The 27,336-nt window shown below is 49.0% G+C and overlaps 1 protein-coding gene across 1 annotated transcript; it reads right to left on the bottom strand.

Annotated features, from left to right (window-relative positions):
- Positions 1–23,911: 23,911 nt before the first annotated feature.
- Positions 23,912–26,871, bottom strand: Csn8 (COP9 signalosome subunit 8). The gene is made up of 4 exons (XM_078196955.1): positions 26,450–26,871; positions 26,261–26,331; positions 25,191–25,369; positions 23,912–24,630 (listed from the first exon to the last, which is right to left on the bottom strand). The coding sequence occupies exons 1-4, from the start codon at positions 26,504–26,506 to the stop codon at positions 24,377–24,379; spliced, it is 561 nt and encodes a 186-aa protein (XP_078053081.1). The 5' UTR covers positions 26,507–26,871; the 3' UTR covers positions 23,912–24,376.
- Positions 26,872–27,336: the final 465 nt, after the last annotated feature.

Genomic DNA, 27,336 nt, shown 5'->3' with positions numbered 1-27,336 from the left:
ATGATTTCCTCGTCCGCCGCCCACGCAGATCGCCGGATAGCCGGCACAGAGGCCCCGCGAAGAAAGTCGCATCCGGCGAGCAGGCAGACGGTTTTCGGCTGTAGCTTCTTCTTGACTGGACCCCAGGATGATCGGTGCTCGTCTACCTGTTTTTCTCCTTTTCCTCGATGTCTCTTGCTCTTCCTGTCTGTCTGTCGCTGTCCCGCCAATCCGCTCGCGCCACGTTTCTCTTCCTCTGGCACAGCCCTCCCTCTCGCTTACTCCGCCCCCCACCAAATAGATCAGAGAACGATAGGCGATTAGCGCCGCGTGTGAAAGGGAAAGCGAGCGGTCGGCTTCACGGAGGAGGACGATCGACCCGGCACACGATTCGAAACGACTCTCTCCTCCGTACGTAATGTATTCGTCGTCTCTCCCGCGCCCACTCCTTTCTCTGCCTCTCTCTCTCGATCCATCCACCATCTGGTCTGTCTTTCTCCCTCGTCGTCTCTCTCTTTTTCTCTCTATCTCTCATTCTTTCTATCTCTCGCTCTTTCTTACTCATTCCCTCTTTCTCTCTCTCTCTCTCTCTCTCTCTCTCTCTCTCTCTCTGTACGTCTCTCTTCGTCGCGTTTTTACTCGCCTCGAATTCCTCCCTGGGCCAACTTTTTAGAAGATGATTTAATTGCCGAGAGCACTCCCAGCTCCACGGATCCAGGATCCACGTTATACGATTCGAAGAAAGCCGATCGATCGCGGCGAAGAAAGTCGCCGGGAACAAGTGATAACCAAACTTCTTCGACAATCACGGAGGCGTGTCACGGTCCCATCAAGATTAATGAGCGAGGATCTATTATTATACAAGAGTTCCGCTCTCAAATCTTATCGTAGCGAGATCACTCGCGTCTTGCCATACGTTCTCCGCTCGCGCAATTATGTACGAGTCGAATATTCATACCTTCGCGTCTTTCTTTTCTTCATTTATTCAGATGTTCGATATCGCCGGGGACCGAGTGGTTTTAATGTATGATATGTTGGTTTTTATAATTCACCGATCGAATGTAACACCTTTAGCCGGAGGGATTGGAACGATTAGGAACGTAATTAGAGAAGTAATCGTTCATAAAATTCCAATGTTCTTGTTCCGTGATAACTTTGAATTTAAGAATGTATTACTTGGAATAAAAAAATTGAAATTTATAATGCGAAGGTAGTGGGCGTTGATAAAATAACTGTAGGAAAATTATAAAAGTAAATTATACACGTATTTTCATTTTGATTATTCAGTCGTTATTATTATTATTATTATTATTATCATTACTACGATGAATTTTTGTAGAAAAAGCCAAGTGAATTCAATAAAATTATTTTTGGACAATGCAGTAGCTCCGCGTTCCGAGGACCCCTCGGATTTCCACGAAGAGGGAATGCGCCGAGGCGAACGGTATGCCGCCGCGGATCGGCTTAAGGATCCGCGGTGGATCGCACTTTGTTGCAGCACGCGCCGCAGACGTTGGAAGAATCTGAAGAGCGCTTGACATCCGCGAGACACGCGGGGACAGCTGTTTGTCCGCCTCGCTGTGTCCGTTTTCACGTTTTCGCCGCGCGATCCTCGATCATCGATCCGATCGAGGGAACACGCACGCGGAATCCTCGGCGACGCCGGCACGCGAGTGCCGTGCGTGAGTTTCCGCGTTGTTATGCTAATGAGAGAGCGTCGCGGACCATCCTTGTGCAAACTTCGAATCGAACTTCGGATGGCACTTTGGATGTTCAGCCATCGGATTCGTAACCGCGTTTTGTGCAACGTCCGCGTCCGACGAAGCGATTCCCATTTTCCCTTAACACGGCAGAAATTTTTCATCAGCCGGTGGTATTTCTCTACAATCTGGCTGGAATTATTAATCCGTCTATCAATCAGAGCTCGTTCATTAGCGGCGATCCGACGTATTATCGGCGAAGCTGTTTATCGAGACCGATAAATGCCTTAATCAAAGCTTCTAAAACCGGGAGAGACGGTATTCTTCTTTTTTACACATCCTGCATCAATTATTGAACTCGTTAAAGACAGTCGCTGATCCGAGTTGACTGAGCATTCCGGAGAATCTTTCCAGCTTCTTCAGCAATTCCAGCAATATTCGTCGTCGTATCTCGTAGGTATTCTTCACTATATTAAAAAGTCCCTTGGTACGTTCATAAGAAAATAAGACAATAAATGAATTAACATAATTCCGGATCTCTCCTCGAATTCTTTTGGCTAGAAGATCCTTCTCTTAGTACCAGGAGCTCTAAAAGCAACTGATAATGTTTCAGAGGAATCGTCTCTTACAATTCCTCTCGGAATCGTCCCTCGCCATTCCATTCTGAATCGCCTCCTACAGTTCCATCCTGAATGGATTCTCGCAATTCGATTCCGCATGAATTCCCGGAATTCGACTCCTGGAATCGAACTTCCCCGGTTCGGGTCGGCGGAGGAGCAAAGCCGAAGAGCCGTTCTCGGACCGTTCGCGCGTATACCACGAAGCGAAAGGAAACGGCGGCAACACGTATCCAGCATTTGGTCGTGGCCAAGACGAACGTCCGATTGAAATCGCGACAGCAATTGTTCATTACGATCTCCCCTGGTAGCCTGTCGACCCCGAAGCTTTTAACCCGCGGACCCCGGGTCCCGGTTCCTCCGAACGGCCAACGTCGGACCTCTATCGACGGTTTTCTATCCGCGCGAGCGGCTTCCCGGTCGGCAGCATCGGCCGCGCGCGGTCACGATTATAACGCCATATAGAGAATCGACGTGGAGTCGTGGGGTCACACGCGGGGTCGTCCACGGGTTGTACCTCTCCGTTCGATCCCCGCCTCCGCCTTGGTTGATCCACGAGGAGGAAGATGGAAAAGGAATAGCCCTGTGGGAGAGTCGATATACGAGCCGGAGTCGGAGTCGGAGCACCGAGCACCGTTTCGCGACCCGATCTGCACAAAGTCGTTAACGAGTCGTCTCGTTATCTTTCGCCGTGGAATATACACACAGGCGAACGCCGGGGCTCTCGACCACCACGTCCGTGTGGTTCACGTGCAGACGCTCGAGAGCCAGCTGCCTAGGCGAGCAATTGTTGGGCGAGGAGGGCAATGAAAAAGGGAGGGCAGGAGGGAGAGAAAGGAAGGAATTGGCAAGGGGGAGGGGGGAGGCGGCGGCGGCACTGGAAGGGGAAGAAGGAAAGAGAAAGACGCGGTTGGACACGACGCGGCTGGAGAACTGCGGGAAGGTCGTCCCCCTTCAGCCTTCGAAGACACACAGGTACTTTCTCCCATAGTTTTTCAGTGTCGTCTTTTGCATGCTCTCTGCACCGAGCTCTCCACGACGCCTCCGCGCGCTCCACGCACGCCTGCCGACTGCCGAGGGATCTTCTCCGTGTACTTGTACCCGGGATTGTTTATGCCCGCCTGGACAGTGGTTACGTCCTTAGACCATATATACTACTAGACGCCGCATGTGTACAGTGCGTGTAGAGAAAATCCACAAGCTCGGTTAAGCAAAGATAACTGACCCGCGTCTGACGTCACGCGCTGGATAAAAGATGATCGCAGCCGAGTGACTGGCACACGGCATCAAACTTTAAGCTCGGACTTTGCAATTAGATGATATCGATCCACGTGTTGCGTGAACCTAATTTTGAACCGACTCGAAGTAATTATTCGCGATGCAGCGTTCGTCATTCTTTGAGCTACATTTTGTGCGATTGTAATTCGCGACATATGCATGCTACGTATTTATACCTCTGTGTCGATGACCGAAATTGTCGACGTTGTTCTGTAACCCCTGTGGTGAGCACCGATATTACGTTACTGTTTTATATAACTTTCATATAGTTATATAAACGTTCATTTTTGTTTATTTTACACTGATTACGGCAATAAGATATTAGATTTTGTTAGTCGTCTTTCCTACGCCGCTATTCTACTGTGAGAGAACCCGGAAACCACCCCTGTTACTGAACGAACCTATATCGAACTCTGTCCTCCAATTTTCGTAGTTTTCTGATAAGAAAATTGTAGACTAAAAACTGATATCTTTTGGAAATATGCCAAATAACAAAAGAAGATAATATGCCAATGTTACATCAATAATTTCTAGAAAATAAAAAGAAATCGACTGTCAACTTCGCATTCGAATAATCGACGTTCCACCGTGTATCGTGTAAGCTTCTGGTTATACATCTCTGCGTGCTTGACGTCCAGCAGATGATTTTATCTTCGCCGAAAGAAAGTTATCTGAAGCCGTGTCTATAAGTATATATGGTCTAAGGTTACATCGCCGGGACTATGCAATTCAAGACGAGCCTGGCTGCGCCCGGTGCTGCCGCTGCCCGTTGCCGTTGCCCGGGCACCGTGTTTAGGTGGGTCAATGGTCCGTGGCACTCGGAGAAACTTATCTCCGATAGGCCCCGAGAAGAATCGCATCGCCTAGCCAGCGCCGGCTACACAGCGCCGGGGACGCGTGCATGCGCGCAGGGTGTATTTATCGTTGGCTCGTGGATACACCGCTATCGCCGATCCGATTTCGCGATCCTGGAAGTTGAATGGGACGGAAGCGACCGCCGACGAGAAGAGGCCCCGCTGCGAATGTTCTCTCCTCGACTGCCACCACGTGTTATATCAGATACCGGGCTCCGCGTATGGTGCACGGAACATGCCGAACGAACGGTAAACCGTTGACAAGCGTCACTCTCGGGGGGCCGCTTTTACACGCGGCGGCCGAGAGATGCTGCCGCTGCAAAGGGATATCTCTCCGCGAAGCTATATCCATTATAGTGTGAACCTGTGCTTCCCAACTTCGCCGCAGCACGTTCGAAGGTTCTCGGATCGAGAGAACCTTGCCCGTTTCTAGGTCAATCTTCGACGTCTTCCAGCGAGTCCTCTCCTCTGTTTCTCCCGGCTCTGTTATAATAAACACGGAGAGAAATTTATGGTCCTTCGGCCATTATATGTGCTCGAATGGATTTAAGTACCCAATTGTGCCGGCACACCGTCGGATCACCGCTCGCCAATAAAGCTTAACAATTATTAATATCCAGGATGAGATCCTGTTACGACTCGAGGAGTGGCAGCCTTTATTATTCTTTTTCTATCGATGCTATTCGAAACGCTGCCGATAGGTCAGCACCGCTGAAGATTCTGCAATCTTTTCAGCTGGACATGTGGGAGACTCGAGCCGGTTACGTTGGTCTTTCGCCTTATTTTAATCGAAAATGGAAGAATTTATTATGTCCCGTTCGTAAAGTTAATTAGGCCCGCGAACAAACCGATGGCACAGCGATTGGTTACGGTAACCGGCTCCACCGTCCGACCAGCTTTTTTCTCGAATATTGATTAATACCAGGAAAGCTTTCACGAATAGTAGCACCCGCCGCAACCTTTTTCTTCGCAATAGTAATGGGACGCCGGAAGCGTCGGTGCCCCATAGATTCTATCGTAGAAAGTTTATGGAAATGACAACGATACTGCATCTGGCCATCCAAACATGGCTAAATTCCTCGGCAAGCTTTACTCTGCACGCTAAATACCGGCACACTGGAATCCCCGTCGGGAAGACAAAGGAACGGGGATCTATAGATTTATTTTTACCGAGCCTGTGCCCGTCTACGTGCGAGCGCCGATGACGGCCGTTTAACTTCGCGAAGAGTGAACCGCTCGAGCCGATACCTGAAAACCGTTCCCGTAATTTCGACGATTCGTGATTCTCGACAGCTCTCGAAAATACACGAGGATCCAAACAAATTCCGCGAGCCTCGAGACTGTCGACAATCGCGAGAAATGTCGCTTCATTATTTCCAATCTGTTAGAAACAACGACGGAAATTATAGCGTGCAATAACTATTATTATTAAACGGCCGAAAAATGTGTTATTCTTTTGACTTCGCAAACAGACAGAACATTCCTCCCGTAGACCCAACATTTTGCATGAAGATCCGCAGCCTAGTCACGATACTTTCCAGATGCTAACAAGATAATAATCGTGTTTACGCGCGTAATTATTTTCAATAAATACGCGGGACCATTCGGTCGGGAATGTCTAACGAGCGTACCGGTGGCATTCGCGTCATTTCCACACGGCGCCGGAGCCCCTTAATTAACCGGTATCGAAAAGAATCGCCAGCCAACAGACACACGGGTTTCTAAACCGACTCCCTCGTAAACAGCCGAGAAAAGGATTCTAAGCGTCGAAGAAATCCGGCGTCGCGTGACTGAATCCCCGGGGCACGCTGCGCGCGACTCAGGCCCGTCCGTGCGAGTCTGCGAGTTTTGTCCAAAGGAGGGTCTTAAGTTTCCGTTACGCCACTGTGTAATTTCGCTGATTTACGATCCACTCGAGACTATCGCCCCTGCGTTCGATCATCCAGGCGGAGAACAAAAGGCACTGCTGCGACCGGTCGGCACCGCCGCTACCACCGTCGCGCGGAGAAATAGCAGAATGCCTGTTACCGGTTGCGTGAAATCGCAGATATATAGGTTGACGGTAGCGTGCCGGGTATTGCTCGACGGTCTTTCTCTCTCTCTCTCTCTTTCTCTCTCTCAGTGGGTTAGGGGACGACGACGACGACAGATCGGAGGATCGGTGGTGACTTCGCTGGATCCAAACGTAATACGGGTTTCATCGTGTTTGACGGATGACTAATGCTGAACCGGCGCGGCGCAACAGGCAACGCTCCGCCGAGCCTGCCGACTCCGCCGACAGCTTTGCTTTGGCCTTGGTCAGGAATAGTTAACGGGCATGAGGCATTTTTTCAGATTCCGTATCTACTTCCTGCTGTCCACGTTGCGGCGTGCGCGGTTTGTCATTGTCCTCGATCGGTTATCCGCCATCGATCCCCAATTATCCGCACTCGTTTCGTTCGGCTGTACAGGATGCGGACCGTCTCCTCGACACCTGTACCGGTCTCTCGTCCTTTGCAGAAGACTCCTGCAAAAAGTCCAGGTGTGCTCGAAGATGCATCGGAAATCTGACTTGCGCCGTGTTAAATCGCATCCGGAGCTTGCAAATGGAACGCAGACTGCAACAGATCAAATATAGAACAATTACTACATTTAAAGAATTTCAGAATGCTGTTTCATTGTATTCAAGTGGTTTTAGAAAGAAAGAAATTTCTAGGAATTTTCTGTATATTCCAATTAATGTAGACGATTTTTCTTTTTGCATAAAGAATGATACTTTAATACGACAGTGATTTTACCCTGCTTTAAAATATTTTTCTAACGCTAAAGGTGTAGCCTTTATCGAATTCCTTGAATCTCCTTTCTCCTGTAAGAATTGATTAGAGACAAATTAATGCTAATCGACAGTGAAAGAAATCGTAACGCAAGGGGTTGAAGCGTGCCGACATTTCACCCCCAGTCATAAGCGAAAGATCACGAAATATCGGCGCAAGAAATTTCATTCGAAGCGTAAAATTTACGATTCTTACCCGACAGTTTTATCTATCGTAAAAATCGCGATCGAACTCGTCGTCACAACCAAGAATGTTGAGTGCCAATAATTGCATGCAAAGAATCGTTTCGATCGATGCACCGCGGGACTTTAGATCGAGAGAAGTTCCGAGTAGTTTTTTTCCATAACGTAGATTGCTAGGAAAGATTTCCGAGGTAATCCAGCGGCCGCAGCTGCGCTTAGGCAGTTTTCTTTAATTGGATGCACGGCGATCTTCTTTCTAATTTTCTCGGAGCGACTGGGATCCCCTACTTAGCCACTCCGCGGAGAGACGATTAAATGGCACAGACGAAGGCAAAAGAGTGGTACGCAACGATCCGTGCGCCGCGCCGCTGGATACCCGGTGCGAGAGCACACGTCGCGACGGTTTCGCAACGAGCGTGTCAACGTTTATCGATTTAACGTATATAACATAGCGTTTCAAACGTACATGTCGCAAATAGTTCAAAGGCAGGCCCCGCTCGCGGACCCCTCGGGCCCCAGCCCCGTTAAGTAATATTAACTTGCTGCCCCATTGCCAATTACTTTACATTAAGTAATCGCCGAGAGATTCCGCGCACGCGGCGACTTCTGATCCTCGCCGACGACACAGGGACAAGCGGTAATTATGCGTTTACGAGGACGCGCGCGTACCTGCCACTTTCGCCTCTCTAATTACGGCGGAAGATTATCTTTACCTGGCCGGATTAGAATCTAACAGCGCCGCCAGGAAATTCACGTGGTCGCCGGGATCATCGATTGCGAATCCGTCGTTGCCGCGAAACGCCCGACTGCTATCCTCCGACGCGGATTATTGTTAAATCACTGTGTTTACGTCTGCGTTCGACGGACCGAGAAATACCCGCGGTCTGCCGAGCGTAATTGATAATTAACGGTAGCTTTACGGTCGCGGCGGCGGCGGCGGTCGAAACCGGCGGAATCGTAAGTTTCGCGTGCACGGTTGTGTTTCGCGAATTCGATCGACGGAGAGGAGCCGTATCGATTCGATAACTCGCGAATGATGGGGTCACCTTTGAACCAGTCCTGTGCACGGTGCAAGGAAAGGTGGACCGACTGCATCCCTACTATCGCGGTCTTAAAGGTTTAGGAGAGAGTGGGACAACCGCGAACGCCTAAGCAAGAATTCAAATGAAACGAAAGCTGTTTAAGGAGCAGGTCTATTTATTATTTATAATTAATAGTACTGGAACTGCCGAACCAGTCAAGATGACTGACTTTCTGATCTTTCTTTTTATAATTAAAATGTTTTTATTTGACCTTCTTCGTTGAGATTCCTCTAGAAACGTGACCGCCTCTCGCGGCGAGTCATATAAGTAAACTTTTAGCGTCAAAGATATTTTGTAATCTGGTAAGCGTAATCGATCCAGCTCTCTTTTTTACGCCATGCTCTGGTAACAAAGTGGACCAGAAAAGTCCAATGGATGTTCGTGGACAGACACTTTGCCCTAGCAGTCCAACAGCTCGGCCCTCGGCTCTAATTAAATACAGCCAGCCGAAACAGCGCCGGTTATCTAACCAGCCATCTTGTACAATATCCGGAACAAGAAAAGAAAAATGATCGACACGACGTGCACTGAAACGGGGGTCGCATTTCACCCTGATTCATACGCGACATTTTCTAAGGTAGTGCACGCTGCCAAGATACAGTCGCCGGTGAACCCGGTGCGGCACTATATCACGATTTTAACACTTTTCCATATCGGAGAGCGACTCGAAACGCATAAACACCGCGCAACGATCGATAAATTATATCGCTGGGATCGCGAGCGTGTCGTTAACGCGAAACGACAGATTTTTGTATCGACAACGGTGTTTAACGCGCTCACGTTCACCTGGCGGTGCCGGTGCCGCGCGGCAGCGCAAAGGCAAACGGTTTCTCCTACGCTTCTGAAACATTCTCATCGCGAGTCGCCGATCGGTTCTCTCCTTTTCTCCGGAATTAGGTATCCTCGGCGAATGGTGCACGACCTCGCTGTCCTGCATGTATAGGTCGTTTCACCTGTCACCTGCACAGAAACGAAAGAGAGAGGACGATCGCCCCGGGCGGCGAACGAAAGGACGCGCAGACACCAGGATCGACCGGAATCGGGGATGTCGCTGCTGCATCGGCGATCGCCTCTCCTCTTCCTCGGCTAGGCAGCAGGAGAGAACAATTTTTACACCTTCGGCGTCGCTTCGGCTGGCAATGTCTTAAACAAGTCGGACTAAATCCTTCGCGAAAGTTCCTCCGCTTTCTCACTCCGTTTCGTTCCATTCATTTCATTCGTCTCAATCATTTCATACATTTCATTCATCTCAATCGTTCCATTTTGTTTCATTCATCTCAATCATTTCATTAATTTCGTTTCTGGTAATCATTTACTCGCGAGAAAATCTCCTTAGTATGGAGTTCTATGATAGTTTTCAACTGCTAATAGCATGCGCTTTAATAAATATTTTATCAACTAAATCCTTGATCGAACCTCGATCGAACTTCTATCGAACTTCTATCGAAACCTGGTGGGTTCTTTCTATGTAGGACTCGGTTTCCGTGTCGCGCTCACGGCGAAAACGTGCATTCGAGACACTTGGCACCCTCGTCCGCCATCGGAGCAAGGATTCCATGCTCTAGCGGCAAAAATTGATCGGGCCAATCGACCGTCGCTGTAGGTGCGACGGTTTCTGGCGAGGCTGAAACGGATTTTTTCTGTGCTAGTGACGCAAGAACATTTTCCATCGTGTCGAGCCCGACTCGGAACACAAGCTCGCGTTTCACGGTAAGTTCGGTGCCGGGGTAAGACCTATTCTCCGGTATTTCGATATCGTGTTCGCGAGGCTGGCTTGCGTGGGACTGGGTGGAAGATCGCGGTGATTAATGGCGATTAAACGGAGAAAGAGAGAGCGACGGTGCACGGGTACGACGGGGCGAACCATGCTGAAACGGCTCTAGGAGCAACAAACAACGTCGAGCGTCGCACCCTTGCGTGGCCCGCGAAATCACTCTACGCGGTATGCGTATTGTATGGTAATACCGCCCGTGTACCTACTCCAATATTTATTCCCCGCAGTTATAACGCGCTTTTACTCCAACCGACGCCATCTATCTTGCCCGGCCGCTGCTGGTCTCCTCTCCTTGATCTATAGATCCGAGCATCCGTCTATGAGAACGTCTCCGGATCCGCGGGAACCTTCTGCGGCCCTACATTTTCCTCGCCGTGATTTTTGGCCTCAATGTTGATCTGCTAGATCGTCCCACGAGCTCCTACCACGAATACTTTGTATAGTACTCTTAGAGTTAACACGTTCGCGAACATGAGCGAATGAAAGTTTATTTTTTGAAATTACTATACCCTGTTGCGGAGAATAATTTCGGAAATCCACTTTAGAGATTCCCACAAAATTAAAATTATTTAATAACTGAAGAGTTAAAAAGTTTACCACATCGAATGGTATTTTAATTCTTTTATAGTATACGCATCTTAGTAAAATTCACTTTACTCGAATATATTATATAGTAATTTCAATGAGTAGTTAAAAAGTAGTGATCGACGCGGTATCCAAGGCATTAAATGATGGAGTTTAAAGAAGCACATTGCGAGGCGAAAATAATAAAGATCAATATTTCGTCTTTCACCCAGCGAAAAACTAATCCATTTTCTACGGGATGGTGAGATCGATGATTTTTCCTTCGGCCCAGAAGAGGCTCGCGTGATCTTCTAGGAGGCGCAAGAATGCATTATTGTCCATAGACGGTATCCACCGCCGGAGCACGTGTACCGGGGTGCATCCTCGAGAATCCCGTAACGATATGCACCCGTCTTCGAGCGGTCGTGTAAGCACTTGGAATGCTAGAGACGCACTTACGCGTCTCCTAGCGCTGCCTCCGTACACCGTTGCATCGCGCAGCTGCGCGACTAGTCACCCAGAAAAATCCTGGCAATCCTTATAATAGGTGTACCGACTATCCGGTATTTCCTTAACAAAGTATCGGACACACGTTCGACTGATCCTTCAGAACGCCGACGGCTGCCACGGACTAATTCCGATCAAATTACTGTGTCACGTCGAAGGAGCCGGTTGCACAAAGTGCAGCCATTTTTCTGCGGGGACTGTCTTCAATGGCAGGGGAGGACCGTTGTGAATGGGACACTTTTGTTTAGGATAAGGTAACGAGGAATCTATTCTATTCAGAGATCAACTTGCTTTAGCTTTGATTTCGTCTAAAAGATTTTGTCCCATTCATCAATTGGTTGCGTTGAATGGGACAGCTGTATTCATGAATGGGATAGTGTAACAAGATAGAATAATGTTGGCATTAATCTTGTAAGCACGTATTATGTTATATATTAATTTTAAGTAGATGATAAATTTTCTTTACAGCTTTGGGTTAATTCCGAGGAGAACATGAATTGAAAGTAAATAAGATCAGATATAATCCTTTCAATAAAGCGAAGCTGAAGAAAATTAGTATCCGATGGGAGCATTCTAGAAGAAATATCTGATCGAATACAATAAAAATAGCCAATGAAAAGTAACAGTACTTCGTACAACCTCGCAAAAGAAAATTAAAAATATTACTTATTAATATTACGTATTAATTTCTTTCAGCTTCAAATTACACGAGACTAGAAATATATAATATAGTCAAAAGACAAATATAATTTTATTATAGAAAGATTAAAATAATACTAATATCCTATTCACGCAAATCTACTCTAACATCTTCCAATCTTTAATAGTTAATTCAGTTAGTAGCCAGTCCACCTTTAGAACTGCAATTTCACCGCGACACAAAACTCATTAGGATCGCAGGATCCATACTAGAAAGTTCGCGGAAGCAGAGAATCGGAGGATCGTCGACTGTGCAGTTTCCGTCGTCCGAAATTGCTTATATATATATTTAGCAGGACACTCGGAGGCGTCTAAGGTAAAATTGAAAACGGCCGAGAACGGCCGATGAATGCACGACGAGGAATGCGTGTTCCTAAAAGTGTGTCAGATCCTGGGGGCGGCAGACGCGTCCGGATGATCCCGAGGACTCGGATCGTGTCTGAGGCGACCCGATCGCGCGCGCGCGTCTGTCCACGCGGCTAGATCCTGTTGGCCCGTCTTTTACAGGAACGAAGGAACGGTTGCATCTCGACCGTGCCTGGAGGAATAGGGACAGAGAGACCCGCCGCGGAGGAGCAAAGGGGAAAAAATCGCGGGGACAGAGAAGGAGAGCGGAGGCAGCGGAAAGACCAGAGAAAGAGGGAACGGTGTGACGGGGGGTACCTGGACGAGGAGGTGGAGAAGAGTGAAAAGACAACGAGAGATCATGGAGCAGTAAGAGCAGCGCGAGGTGAGAGGCGAGAGGCGAGAGGATGGAGGACATGAGGTGAAGGGCCAGGAGGGGAGTGGGTGAGCCGACCTCTGACCCGGCGAGGGGCGGCGGGGACCTTGCGGCAACCGTGCCGTGCCGGCATAGCTCGGGCATAGCTCAGGCATGGGCATAGGCATAGAGGCACAGGCATAGACATAGGCTCAGCTCGCGCCGGCATAAGCTAGCGTGCTCGCCGCGACTCGCCCGCCTTTCACTTCGAAGACGAAGGCGAACGTATATAGACACAGGACCCGCCGTGGGGAGTGCCTCGTGCTATTATCATATTATGGCCAATTCAACGATGCCATGCCGCGGCGACGACGCCGGCGTCGTTCCACAGCCGACTCGAAAATCCTCCGGCTACCTCATCCCCCTCGTTTGCCGAACGATCACGCTACACAGGGTAACGCAAGTCCGATTACAAGAAATCCGCGGAGAACCGAAGGACTTCGGCCACACTTCCCGGTGTTTCTCACACTTTTCAGTCCTCGACCGCCGTGGGAAAACCGCCGACTGCTGTACTGCCTCGGTACTGGCGCAGAAACCTCTTGGGCCGTACGATTGTTCCAGTCGTCCAATTGATTGCTTCGGGAGCTCGTTGCGACCCACGTTTCAACTGGTTCGGTGACCAGTCGCCGTGTGCGGCAACCTCCTGTTCGAGTGGACAAAGTCTTGCGAATACCGGGTGTTTCGGTGTCTGAGCCAACAAAAGGAAAGACTAGCTTTGATTCAGCTATGCCTAACTTCACTAGTTATGCCGTGCTAGCGACAAGGTTCTACCGTTGATGCGAACCTCGCTCAAGTTTTACGACCGCTAATCGGTTGGCGTTTAGGGGCCTAAACAAAGGAGCGGAAGCCGCTGTGTGCTAACATCGCTATCCTGCCATTAAAGCAGACCTCGGTCAAATTTGTTAGAAGATTGATATCCGCGCCAGGATACAAAAATACCAAACATTTTCCCCATCAATTAAAGATTAAGCTTCTGTTTTAGCTACGGAGAATCGACATCAGTAATTACGAAAACCTTACACTAAGGAAGTAAAAGTCTCACATCGGAGTCCCAGAAATGAACAAGACACAGAAGCGTACAGGTCAAGGGAGCTTGTCTTGTCCCCTTCTGTAATGAGTTAGTAGGCGCAGCTTGGTGGCCCTTGCGTCGAAATTAGTGGCCGAGAGGGCTGTCTCTCAGGGCCAGCAAATAGCTTAGAAGGTACCGAGCGCGGAGGAACGAAGCTGTGTTCCTGACGGCCGATGGTAAATGTTTCCGCGAAGAAGCGTCTGGACCCCGGGACTGAATTATGCGGCGCTAATCGCGGCGTTAGTCGCGCGAGGACCCGACGACACCGCGATACGGAGGTCGCAGCGCGCGTTCGACCCCGGTACTTACCGGTACTACTCGCGGCGAGGACACGGACTCGGTCCACGACGATAGTACAGAGAGTACCGCACGGTGTCGAACGCCTTAGCCTATCCTGGGCTAGAATAAGACAGAGACCGAGAGAGAGAGAAAGAGAGAGAGAGAGAGTGAGGGGTAGAAAGAGAGAGGGAGCACGGAGAGAGAGAGAGAGGAGGCGAGGACAGAGAGTACCGGTGAGAGTGCACGGCCGTAACGTACGGTACGATACGGTCGTGCCGGCATGCCCGTAGGTCGACCCGCAACGCGACGTGTAATTATCATCTCCCAAGGGCCTATCCCACGCTATCCAAGTTAAGTGGGACACCAAACGATTACTGCGTGAACGATTAGAGTGGGGCTCTCGGATAACGGGGGGTGAAGGTGCCCGGCCGCGCCGCGCCGCGGCGGAAAAGTCATCATCCGAGGGGGTCATTCGACCGTCGATGAATGGACGGGGATCTTCGGGGGCGCAGATTTCGATTAACAGGATCCGCCTGACCTCGCGTAGGCGGTGTCTTCGATTAGTCGCGGCTGATCGTCGGAGATAATTAACCCCGGATCTCGTCGAGCGGCTCCGCATTTTATGATGCTGTTGCAATTTTCCCTTCTTTAGGTGTTTGGAAATTAATTGTGCGCATTGATTGATTTGCTCGTGGGCAGAGGAGGATTTAGGTAGAGGCTAATACACGGTGAAAAATCGTGAGATATTAAGTAGCTTGAACCGGTTGAATTGGACTAATCGATGAAGATGGTCATGGTTTCTTTCTATTGGCAAGAATATGTTAGCCTAGAGTGCAAATTAGCAAAGTGGTACCTGCGTATTTCTTAAAGCATTTTTAAAACAATTAAGGAGCGTAAAAATCTCTTGGCGGACACTCCAAGAAATTAATTATTTTTTAACAGGAAGAAAGCGAGGATATAGAACAATTAAATCCAAATGGACCATCGATCCCCGAGTTTCATTATACCTGATCTCTGCCGAAGAAAAAATGAATACTAACAAAGCTCGCGGATCGGAGAATAATTTTTCTAATTATGGGAGGAGCAGAATAATTCCCCGGCTCGACGACTTAACGAGGCCCTGTTGAAAGCTTAATTAACCGATTAGACGGCGGATAAAGCCGGTGGACCCGGTCACGATGCGAATCCACGGCGAGTTACGCGAACACCCGGAAACGACGCTCGAAACGCTCGAACCGGAGACGAAATTCAGCCCGATTGCGAAATCGGCTGCGTTCCCCGCGAAAAGCAGTATCCCGCCGCTGATGCAACCCACCGCTATTTATTTACACCGTTGTAAAAGTAACACGCGAGCGAAACCGAACAATAAGATCGTTTAAAGAATATCGGGCCGCAACAACGGAGGGCGGATCGAACCGCGGCCGAACAATGTGTAAGCGTTCGCCACTTAACGGTTCTCAGAATCGCGTCATCGATGGGACTTTCGAAGCCTCTAGCCCTTTAAATTTACGTAATACCGACGCCGATAGGCGTACCCCGATTCGACATCGATCACCGACGCCGAAAGATGATGCCGGGGACACACCTGCGCGAGAAGCCTGTGACATTAGATTTTGGGTCTCTTGACCTCTCTCCTCGAACTCTTCGATTGGAATAGCTGAGTGCGTCGAGCTGAATCGGAATTTTTTAGTTAAAAATCTATGAAAATACCTAGTTTCGAGACAGATGATCCTCTGTAATTATTTTGCCAGCGCGAGTCTTCCTTGGTTAAAAATAAATTGAATTATTTAATGCCGATCTTAATCAGAATTTCTTAAGATGAAAATACCGTGACATTAGCCAATTTTACGACTCCTCGAAGTCATTTTACAATCGCGATAAGTCCTCCTTGTTTGGAAATATTATAAATTTCAATTGTCGGTAACATCGCGCTAAAATAGTTTGATTCGAAACGGATAAACTTGACTCTGCGGCGTGAACGCGAGCGTGCGTCTTCCTTTAGAGAAAACGTAATTGATGGAAGTTGGAATTGGTATGTGTTGCGATGGAAAGACGGATAAGAATTCGTGTCGGGCTTCGAATTGCCGGGAATTTAATTGATTATGTGGAAAACGATCGTGGATGTTCGATCGGGGCTTAGATGACCGGTGCCAGATTGCGAAACACCGCACGCTCGACGCTCTGCCTTTCGTGAAAGTCTTTCGAGCTCGCGTTTGACACGAATATCGTGTCTAATTACAAGCACGGTGGTTCGGGACGATTGTTAAAGAACTGTGATACGTTTAAAGCCGACGATCGCGCGGCTACGGTAGGTGGGAACCATCGGGCAGAGTCGTGCGCAACGTTGGTGGCCGCCACCCGGCGCAACAGAGACCAGTCGCAAGATTTCCTCGCTCTCCGTGCCTTTGCGATCTATCTTCAAACGAACCCGCAAATTGCCGAAAAAGAAAAAAGAGCGGCGTCCAAGAAATTTCGAACGTTTTCATCGACGGCGTTCCGCGTACGAGCAACGAACGATCGGGTGAATTGGGTTACCAGTTGCAAGATTTATCGGAATGACCGGCCGGCGCGCCGGGAAAATGACCGCTCGACGTATTAAAAGGACGAACGTAATCGGAACAGCGCACCGTGACGACTGTCCGGTTAATCAACTCGGCCGATTGTCTTATTCATTAAAACATTATCGGGACCGGAATAGCGGCGAACGTGGAACTTGAAATATGCAGCTGGTTTTCCCAGTTTCGGCTGATGTAATCGCGTTATCTTGATCCATCTATCCACAAAGAAAGGTATAACCTGTCCGGTACACCTGTCGACTTTCGTCGCGGCAACGACGAACACGCAACGAGACCCGGCCGATTACCGTGCACAATGATCGCTCGCTCTTAATAATTATCGAGCCAAGCGCGAATCGCGAGGAGACACGCTGCGGGATTATTCGCGGTATGCGCGAACGATTCGCAATCGACCGCTCAGGTGTGCCGGCCCGAAAAAGTAAAAGTCCGAAGGATACTTCCTACGGCCGACGCATAATCATTTCATCCTTGCCGGCTAGGAGACGTCGATCTTGTCGGGAGGCGATTACAAAAACCGATTCCATCGTGTTCGCGTGTCAGTATGCTAATCGACCGATGCTGCGCAATCATCTAGCTCTGGTTCTGCGTAGCGAAGACGCGCCTTGCTTTCGTTGCGTGCTTGCGGGGAACGTGTAACTACGGTGGAACACGAATCACCTAAATCTGTCGAAGGACGGAACCGTTTCAGACAACTGGGACACAATGGGACACATCTCCTGCCAGTTCTGCCGATAGGACATCGATAATCGAGCCATCGGCCGGCGGAAGACGAGAGTCCTCCGGCTACACGCGATCTAGGATGTACACACATCAAACTTTGACGACGGCCACTTGAAAGTAGTTCAACTGCGGGGCTCGTTCGTTCAAGGAAATTATTACGCGACTTGAAAGATCACTGAAAGGCAATTTATCTTAAGGGGATTATACCCCTTTCAGTAATCGGAAAACGGAGCTGTTTTCGTAATTTTTTTTTTAAATACTGATGAGGTATTTTTCGACTATTAATAGATATATATAAGACATTACACCTTTCTCTCGATACAGATCTATCCACGATATCACCAGGGGTAGTTAAAAGTCTTTCGACTGCGAGGATAATTCGCCTCGTGACCGAGTGGAATATCAATGACACCAAGCCCGCAGTAGATCCCGAGGATCCTTTGACCCCTGAAGAATGGTTCGACACGGAGCGAGGAGACGAAATAAACTCGGATGCGCCGAGGCCAGCCACGATTTCGAGCGACCGGGAGTGCTTCGATTGGGAGGATAATTCAGGGAAAAATCGGGGATCGATCGGAGGCACCACTTTCGATTCACGTGCCCCGAACGCATCCTTGTTCGTCCCTGTTTCTCTCCGTCACTCAAGGAAATGGAATATCGGAGCATCCCAGGGCGAGAAGGGGTCTCGACGATACACGCGGTGCGCCGCGATACACCGTAGGCAACTCGCGTCCTTTTTCCCGCAGCGCACGAAAGTTAGAGACAATAGGTACGTGGGCGCAGCATCGCGAACCCTAACCTTAGGTGATCCCATATTCCGTTCTCTGCCTTCTCTCCCGTTCAACGGTGTGTCCCCCCCTCCCCTCCCCCCCCACGTTCCCCCGTGCCCCACCTCGCCTAAGCCAGATACTCCGGGCATCTCGCTCGCTCTTCTTCCCCGGGCCGAGACTCGCTTGTGCCAGCCTAGGTATCTACCCGGCGAAGCTATCCTCCTCCTCCTCCCCTCCCCCTCGCCGCCGCCTCCTCCTCGTTGAGCCTTACCTCACCTGCACCTTCTCAGGTATTTCTCTTTATCTCCGGAGTGGCGAGAGTGCCGCTTGCGAAATCCCAGAAGTCTGCGGCCGCCGCACGCTGCGCTATGCGGCCGCCTCGTGGCGTGCCACCGATGCAACCGAGGGAGGGAGCTATCAGGGCCAACGATCGGTAACCCTCGGAAAAGCTGAGCTTAGGAGCCGGATTCAACACCGTTTCCACCGGCTACGTGCGACCCGCGACACCCCGCCGGCCGACGCACACCGACGCTCCCACATCCCAGAAAACCGGCCAATGATTTTCAATTAAGTCCCGTGTCGTCTCTGTATTTCGGCCACGTTTTCGGGATTTGAGACCACTGTGCTAATCCCCCAAGAAAGACTGGGAACAGTTTAAACGACACCTGCACTTGCTTGCACGCGAGACGAACCCCTTGCGATATTCACTCGGCTATCTCTATATCTGAAAGGACTCGCAATTAAATGATACCTAAGGTGAAAGTGAGAATCCTATTGTTAGGAACAAGAAAGCGTCGAAACGTTTCTAGGTATTTAAAGGTGTTGATCTTCTACCACAGCAGAGAGAGAGAGAGAGAGAGAGAGAGAGAGAGAGAGAGATTCTAATGAAATCGAGGCTATAAAGTAGTTTGGAGATAAGGCAACGGGTAGCACCTACAACCGTGTTTCGACATCGTGCTCTCTACACTTTTGTCGAAATTCTTGAGGATCTCGCTGATGATGTCGAAGATGCCGATGCAAATCCTTTGGACCCTACATTTCCAAGGCTGATATGCTTCTCGATGTTCCCGGCCTCTGGTGGTAGGTCCTTCTCCACCGTGCACATTGCCGGGGGATGTTGCAGTTAGCGAGGTACCGAGGATTCCACTTTCCTCGAGTGAGTCACGAACCGACATTGTTGCAAACGCGACCGCGGGGTTATCGTGTCAATCGGGTTGCCGTGTGGAACCTTATCCGCGTATTTGTCACGGAAACCGCGTCACGGCCAATCCCTCCACGTCGCCGGATCCATGACTCGTTAACGCGGGCTAAATTCTGCACCGGTGTTTTGCCGAGTTCGGCCGGTTCTCTCTCTCTCTCTCTCTCGGTTCTCCCCCCTCGGCCCTGTTACGCAAAACCGTGAGCCCGGGTAACCGAGCTCGAAAACAAGTGCCTTATTTAGAATATTTCGCAGCCACGGTAATTCGATTATCGCTGATCGGCCGTAATCGCGGCCGGAACGATGAAGGGTACGAATGCCGGCCGCGGGAAAGCATTGTTGCGTATTAGATTTCAGCGTTGGGAATACTTCGATCGGACATTCTCAGGACAAAGGAACCGGCCGCGAAAGTCGGACGCCTTGCGCGAACTACGAGGCTATCGTTTGTCGAACTTATTATGCTCTTCGAGGGTGGAACGCGTGGCTGCAATCGGCCCGAATGATCGGCGAAATGTAGACAAAATTAAAAAAGGAGGCTATGGGAAAGGAGCGAAGAATGTGCGGTGGTACCTAGGTGGGATGAATCGGAATAGGTTGGCTTGGGATCGATCAGGGTGCAAGAGGTGTAGAATAGTGAAGAACGTGTGTAGCGAAGTCGAGTCGATTTCTGGGTCATGGGGCCAAATTTAACCGAATAAATCTAACAATAATCCTCGACGACGGCACACCTGCGGTGATCACCTGCCGAAGTAGGTCCTCAAAATTTCGGTTCTCACGGATCCGACCGAACAAATGCCAGCGCGGCTGGAAGATTTGCGGGGGTGTTTGGATCGAGACGAATCGATGATCCCCCGGCCGATCACCGTTACGTTCCGCAAGATGCAATTGTGCAAAGGTAACGATCGGTTTTCTTTCCGCGTGGAATGCCGCGGAGAAGGTGCATTCTGAGCGCACCCACCTAACGCTCGGGCTGCACCGCCGCGGTGCACTATGCCGCACGCCGCGCGGTGCAGCGCGAACCGACCGACACGAGGCGACGCTTCGGGGACGGGGTCTTGTCGCGCGACGCAACAAGGACAATGATACAGGACAACGATATAGAAATCGCGGCGCGAGCAGACGAATGATTGTGCGGTTCGGTGGTGAGATCGCCGTTGCCGTCGCAGAAGAAGGAGCGAGGATGATCGCGATAAAGAAACAATCGAACCGCGTCCCGCCCACGGGTCCGCCAACATTCAATTGTGCCTTTTCCCTCTCTTTTCCACGAGGTTCTCTCCATCTGCTCGGACCGCGGCGCAGACACGTCGTGATTCTCTTAACGGTACAACCCCCGCAGAGACTGGCCCGGCCGAGCTCATTGTTCCAGTCCGTCTGTTCGAGCGGTTTTTAATTCGAGCTAGGCTAATCCCCGGTTTTTCGCGCTGCCGGTGTGCCAAGTGGAAGAGAGACGAACGATCGAGACTTCTGAGAGAGAGATTAAAAGACGAGCAGGAAATAGAATGAATCCAGCAGATCGTTGAAACCGCTGGGTGGATCTGTTGTGCAATCCTGGATGATTCAGCGCGGTGAAATATTGTCGTAGCTGCTGATTTCACTGTTCCGACGGAACGATCGCCGAAATCGTGTAACTCGGCTCCAATTTCCGCTCAATCATTTACAAGTCCCGATTTACGAATGTTTCGCGCTAATATCGGTCGAAAACGTCTCCATCGCGGCTAAACTGGTAACGAGACACCTGTCCGTCAAGTTCCCGTAATCGTGTTCCAGGTGAAAAACATGTTAAATATTCGCGAGCGTGACGCATGACTACCCTCGGCCGGCCGTATTTTCCGCTTGATTCGGCGAGAGGAGTCGTTCGGGCATGATTTGTGACTCGACAACCCTTGTTTCCGTCGAAGGGTACCCGCGGTACAAGCGACGCCTCCACCGTACACGGCTAAACGAAGGGGAACGTGTTCTCCCCATCGGCCTTCCAGTTGTTCTTCATCATTATCATCATCATCCTCCTCGTCCCCGGCGTCCCACACCCCTCGGGGTCTTCCGCCGCGGAGAGGAGAGACTTTCGAAATCGACCAGCCGCGGTTCGATTCGTGCCACTCGCTCGGCTCCTCACGGAGCATCGGCGTTTTCCGCGACGTGCAAAGGTCACCGCAACAGGCCGCGGCGCAGCTAACGCTCTCGGGAAAGAAGACGCGAGTCACCGGCGCGTACTCTTACGAGGGGAGGTCAGCTAAGGTAACTGGTAACCCGGCATCTTTCCTCTTGCCTCTCACCTTCGCGTTTTATGTTGTAAACTAGTACTCGTCTTTAGTAATACCCGACGGTACCCTACCTCTCTAGAGCCCACCGAGTTACCTGAAAACGCGTTTCCAATTCCACTCGCGATGAAAGCTGACGAGAGGATTCATCTCGACGGGAATGCGAATCACCCTGCCGAATTTCGACATGATCGGTGTACCCTTCGGTTTCCGACAGCCGGCAATTGTACGGTAGACCCGGCGATGCTGACTATCGGCTTTGTTCTTTCAGGTTTCTGAACCGTTGTGATCTGTGAAGACGATGCTAGGAACAGCCGAAGAATTGTCAGAGCTTCTTTTTAAAATTTTGTCTATCGTATAATTCAACCATATTCTCATAGCTTCTAAAACTTGTTTAAAACAATTATAAAATTCTACAGATGTCATTGCATGCGAAGTAATTGTGTCACCAGTAATTAATATAATAATTGAGAATATCAGTATTTTGTGTAAAAGTCAATGTCGAGTCTGACTCGACATAAGATCTTAAAAGGTTAATGTCTTCAACATCGTCAACACCACCTTCCCAACAATCGCACGATCAAAGAGCCTCTAGCTTCAAGAGAATGCTGTAGAAGTTCATTCTTGGCTTCATCATTCAATATACTTAATTCAGAATCAATTAACGAGGATGAATAGCGCTCCATTAGCATCTTCGACATCCTCAAATCGCTTTCCAAATAACCGCAAGGGACGGCTAGTTGCAAATCAATTTCAACAAAGCTCGGATAAGCGTGGATGCCACCTGCTAACGAGATATCCCCTGTTGTACTATTGAACAGGGAAAGATCCTGAGCGATTCGTGATGATACTCTTCGGAATGGTTCACCCTCTACCTCGACGATCGTGCTTTCCGCCTATTGGGGCAACGACGGGTCGAGGAAGAGCGAAGGAGAGAGAAAGAGAGAGTAAGAGATTGAGTTGAGGAAAAAAAGGATCGAGAAGAAGAAGAAACGGCGTGATATCGCGATGCAATCATCGCTCGTTGGAACGACGATGAATCTGCATTATTCAAAGGCACAGTGGAACAGAGAGCACACCGTGGCAACGAGCCTCTAGCACGTACCACGAAGCCCGGCACCGTCATCCTTATCCTAGGCTACATTCTACCCACTTTGCAACCCCCCGCTGACCGGACGCCTTTTTCGATACCGATTATTGCGCCGATCGCACGTTCTTGATATAAAGCAGCCGGCCAGGATAGGATAGGCGCTTTGATGTGGCACGAACGCGTGGGAACGCCTTCCAGTTACGTCCGAGGCTTTTCTTTTCATTCATTCCCACGTTTCCGCGACGGTGCATTGACGAATGTTCCGGTATCCGATTATGGCCGATCGGGTCGCGGTTATTTCCACTCCGCGGCAGTCATTTCCGAATAAATTGTTCGATACGTCGCGCGCTTCATAAAAATTTGGTGGATCCATCCGGGACCTCGATTCCGACGAAAACGAGAGATCGGTTTTAAGATCGACGGGGATTTACGCGGAAACGGCGATCGCGTCGTTACACACGTAAAATATGAAACGCGGGTAGCGTGTAGGATTGGTGGTACCGGTGCAACAACTTTCTAGAGTGTAGTGGAGCCAAAAAAGAGCAACCGACACCAACGACGGTGGGTGCACACCAGCTACCTGCCGACCGGTGGAAACGATTTCTTTGAGAATATCTAGGCGTTACACAATCGGGGCCGCGATTGTGCATATTCAGCGTTTACAATGCGGGACGGTCAGAATCGATTTCATAGAGAATTACTCGGCAGCAGGCATGTCGGCGGGGGCCACCGCCGACACGGCCTGCGGAGAGCGAACACACCGGGGCTGCCGGGGCATACCTGGCTGTCCGCGATTTTTCTGACCCGCGAGGATTCGATTTGCGTGACGCAATGCTCAAGGCAGAATCTCCTCGCGCCGATTTTTTCAGGCCTGCTGCCCGAGAGAGAGAGAGAGAGACGGAGGCGCCCGCCGGTTGCTTTCACGCGCGATCGGAGCCACTCGTTTCGAGATCACCCGTTTCCCCGTTGCTACCGCGACTTTATCTCCCGGTGCTGACGATTGCGCAATCGGATCGGTAATTTCGCGGCTTCGAACGCGGGTCGAGTGGTTGCTTTTGGAATGGTGATCGACGGGATCCGAGTGATAATGGGGGATCAGAGTCGAGGCTGTACGGTGCTCATTGAAAGAAAGATTTCCGGTGGTTGTGTTAGGACGGTAGCCATCGCGTCCATAATTATTATTTTTGTACAATAGAATAATTCGTTCCAGCGGGTTGATGCTGTGTGATGAACACCGATAAATCAAATGCACGTCGTTAGAATCTCGTAACCTCTGTCGATGATGGATTTCCCTCCTGTGGAAGGTGTCCCTTCTAGAAAATGCCAGTCCGCCTTCTCTCGCACGCGGCGAGTCGATTATTGATTAATCGAGTTGTTGACTCCGCGCTTGCTTCATCGAGAATGATTCTTCCGATCGAACGGGCAGAACGCGTAGGTAGACCGAGAGGTATACTTAGGGTAGGGACACAGGTGCTTCCTTTGAGGCACACTTCCTCCTTTATATAATACGATTACGAGGTAAAACTAAGTTTAAAGTACTGTCGGATCGAGTCTTCGTGATGGGTGTGCTTCGTCATCGACGGGGCCCGCGGGGCACCGGGGCTCGTTCAGTTCTCCAAGTAGGAGACGAATTGCGTGAGCTTGCGCATCTGGTCTTCGATAAGGTCCTCGTTGTCGAGGATGCACTCTTCAGTCTCAATCTTACGCGGCTGCACCATCGTTCCATCGATGGTCCAACCTCTTTCGATAGCCGCCCGCCGCGCTTCCTCTTCTGCCAGGCCAGTCATCATAGCGAACACATTCAAACCCACCGACGAGTACGCCTTGGACACTAAATTTACCGCCCTCTCACGAACGTTATCTGAAAATGTATACCGATCGATGAACATGCGATTCGACCCTCGAAGATACGTGCCGGGTCCAGTAAGACCCTGTCTTCGAGAGCTTTCTCGGACTCTTCAAATACTACCCTAGACGCATTAGCTAGCAACAGAAATCAAAGCGATCCGTTAAGTGATTTAAATCCTCTTCAAACTTAGCGAAGAATCGCATGTCTACGCGATACTTCTCCGTTTCTCAAAGTGAACAGAGTTGGCCCCGTGCCACTGAGCACGATAAACTCGATTAGGTCGGCAAAAAGTCGCCGATTTATCTGTACTTACATTTTTTAATAACGACACACGCCGATGATTAAAACAGTGCTTCATTATCTTTTGTTCATTCGCGCAAAGTCCAACTCTTCGTCACTTTTCCGACATTGAATTCTCTTATCTTCTAAGTGTAGAATCGAATCGTAACGCGTACAAAATATACTTGATCTTATTCTCTTTTGATGGAGTATCCTAATTTATCCAGTAGCTGGTAAGTTTGAGGACTAAACCATACGGTTTGGGAGATGACCTTTGCTTCTAGGGGTTATACCTTTGAGTGCGTTCATAATGTTCCCAACGTCTGTGCTCCATTCGGCGTTTAGGGCAGCGTGAATAGCAGCCCAGTTCCGTTGCCACATACATTGGCCCACGATCCAAATCTGCTTCAGTTCTGTGTTTTCCGTTTTCACGTCGGCAGGTATCCGCTTCCATAGGTACTTAGCGTTACATCTAACAATAGCAATGGATTTTTCGATTAAATAAATTACCCTCTACTTCGAAAACGAAACCAAACGGAGTTAGGTCGAAGGTTCTATAACTAAGGAAGAAAGTTATAATGAAGTATCTGTAGGAACAAGTTATAACGAAGGATCGAGAGGAAAAACAGGAACGATCGATCCGAGGGTGTAGATTACCCGAACGGATCCCTTAGAGGACGCGGGAAGAACGAGACAAATAAGGAACGTTATATCCATAAAACCGGATGTATAGCATCGTCGTTAATTAACAATAAATAGAGCTATAAAACGTGTGCCCGCGTAATAAATATAATGGCGTGACCGGTGGAGCTTGCAGTAAATCACGTGGCGTACAGGTTATACGTAAACGCGATAAAAAGCAGCATGCAAAACAACTGTAAATCATCGGCCTGACGTAACAGATAGAGGATCTAGAGTGGAAAATCAGTTTAGCCGTCAGTAACGAGAGAAACCCGCGATCTAATCCATGAAATCAATTATTATAAATAAGTGACGAACGGGAGTCGATTCAAATTTCGCGCCATTCATATCGCGCTCGGAAAACGGCACATCGAATGATTTTTAAGTTGTATTGACTATAGTAATAAATATATTGAATTATGTAACGAATAATCGGCGTTCGAAACATCTAAATATTTATCTGTATCATATAATATTAAAGAATTTCTGCAACACCAGTTTTGGAGTTACAGATGGCGCCGGTACCATATACACAAATAGTTCTTTCTGGTATTTTCTCGCACAAATAGTATAAAGAAAGGATATCACGATTTCGCAATCGTGTATTGATTATTTTTAGATTATTTAATGATGCATGTACAGCGTAGGAAAAAATCAAACAGGTTAAACATGCGAGACTTACAAATCGTTCTGGTAAAGATAAACTGCTAACAATTGAGCGTACGTCTTCGCTGTAGTAATTCCACTGGGCGCCTGTAAAATATATATGTAAGTAATCGTGTCTTAAGTTGTCAGTCGGTCATTTAAAAAAAAAGAAATGCATTCGCGAATGTCGGCATAACCTCTACAAACGCCTGCTCGAACGACATACCTCCAATTCGGCTTTCTCTAGCTCGCGACAAAATGTATCCACGTCGTTCAATACCATGACGGGATTTCGTTATTTCTTCGGCGATAAAAACGACTCGGAAATGGCTCCGTTCTCAATACGCACCAACATTGAAATAACGAACGTCAAACGAGAAATCTAAACAGCTGAAGACTAAGGAGAGTACAAACATCGTACGGACCCTCCGATTGTGGAGGTTGTAGGTGGCGCCACCGGGTGGACCATTTCAAATTCGTCTCATGGGAAGATCAATCAATCACGCACATTTTTTAAATTAAATCGTTAGCTACTCTTAGAAATAGTCACACGTCAACGGACTTGGTTACTTAGAATTTGTTAAGTGTTCGACGATTCATCAGATTTGCAAGCAACTTAAAACATCCTACGAATTTGAAAAATTTGAAATTTTCGTTCAGTTCAATAGATCGAAACCACTATAATAATAGGTTCTACTCCAGCACACTTTCCGTGCTCCCTAAGCTAGCACGCACATCCCCACCACTTTGCTGCGCATCCAGCTTCGCACAAATTCCGTAGTAAGACAACGAGTTACAATGGAGAGAAATAGAACAATACCTATCACTTCTATGTGAGGTTGTGCACATGGATGGAAAACGTAACTTTTCTCTTACTTTGCCGCACTTGCGCTCTCACTTCTGCGCATTCATTCGAATGATGCGCCACCTGAAGTACGCGATGTGAAATTCTATTCGTAACGGAACTTTTAAATAAATGAAATCTGTTGCGTCCTTTGCATTTGCGAAAGCTGTTCTATGTATTTTGAGGTAAATATATGCCTTAGAAATGTATTGTGGCGTTAGATTATAGCGGCGAAAAATGATTAATAAATTAAGAAACTTTCAAATTCG

The sequence above is a fragment of the Augochlora pura genome, chromosome 3, assembly GCF_028453695.1.
Source record: "Augochlora pura isolate Apur16 chromosome 3, APUR_v2.2.1, whole genome shotgun sequence".
Lineage (NCBI taxonomy): Eukaryota > Metazoa > Arthropoda > Insecta > Hymenoptera > Halictidae > Augochlora > Augochlora pura.
The sequence above is the reverse complement of the archived record's forward strand: the minus strand, read 5'-3'. Positions and strand labels throughout refer to the sequence as shown.

Bases quoted from the DNA above. Each gene is read 5' to 3' on its own strand.
- Csn8 (XM_078196955.1), bottom strand. From the start codon at position 26,506: ATGGTATTGAACGACGTGGATACATTTTGTCGCGAGCTAGAGAAAGCC. The intron at 26,332-26,449 runs GTATGTCGTTCG...TATATTTTACAG, and splicing joins TAGAGAAAGCCGAATTGGAG to GCGCCCAGTGGAATTACTAC. The intron at 25,370-26,260 runs GTAAGTCTCGCA...TGCTATTGTTAG, and splicing joins TATCTTTACCAGAACGATTT to ATGTAACGCTAAGTACCTAT.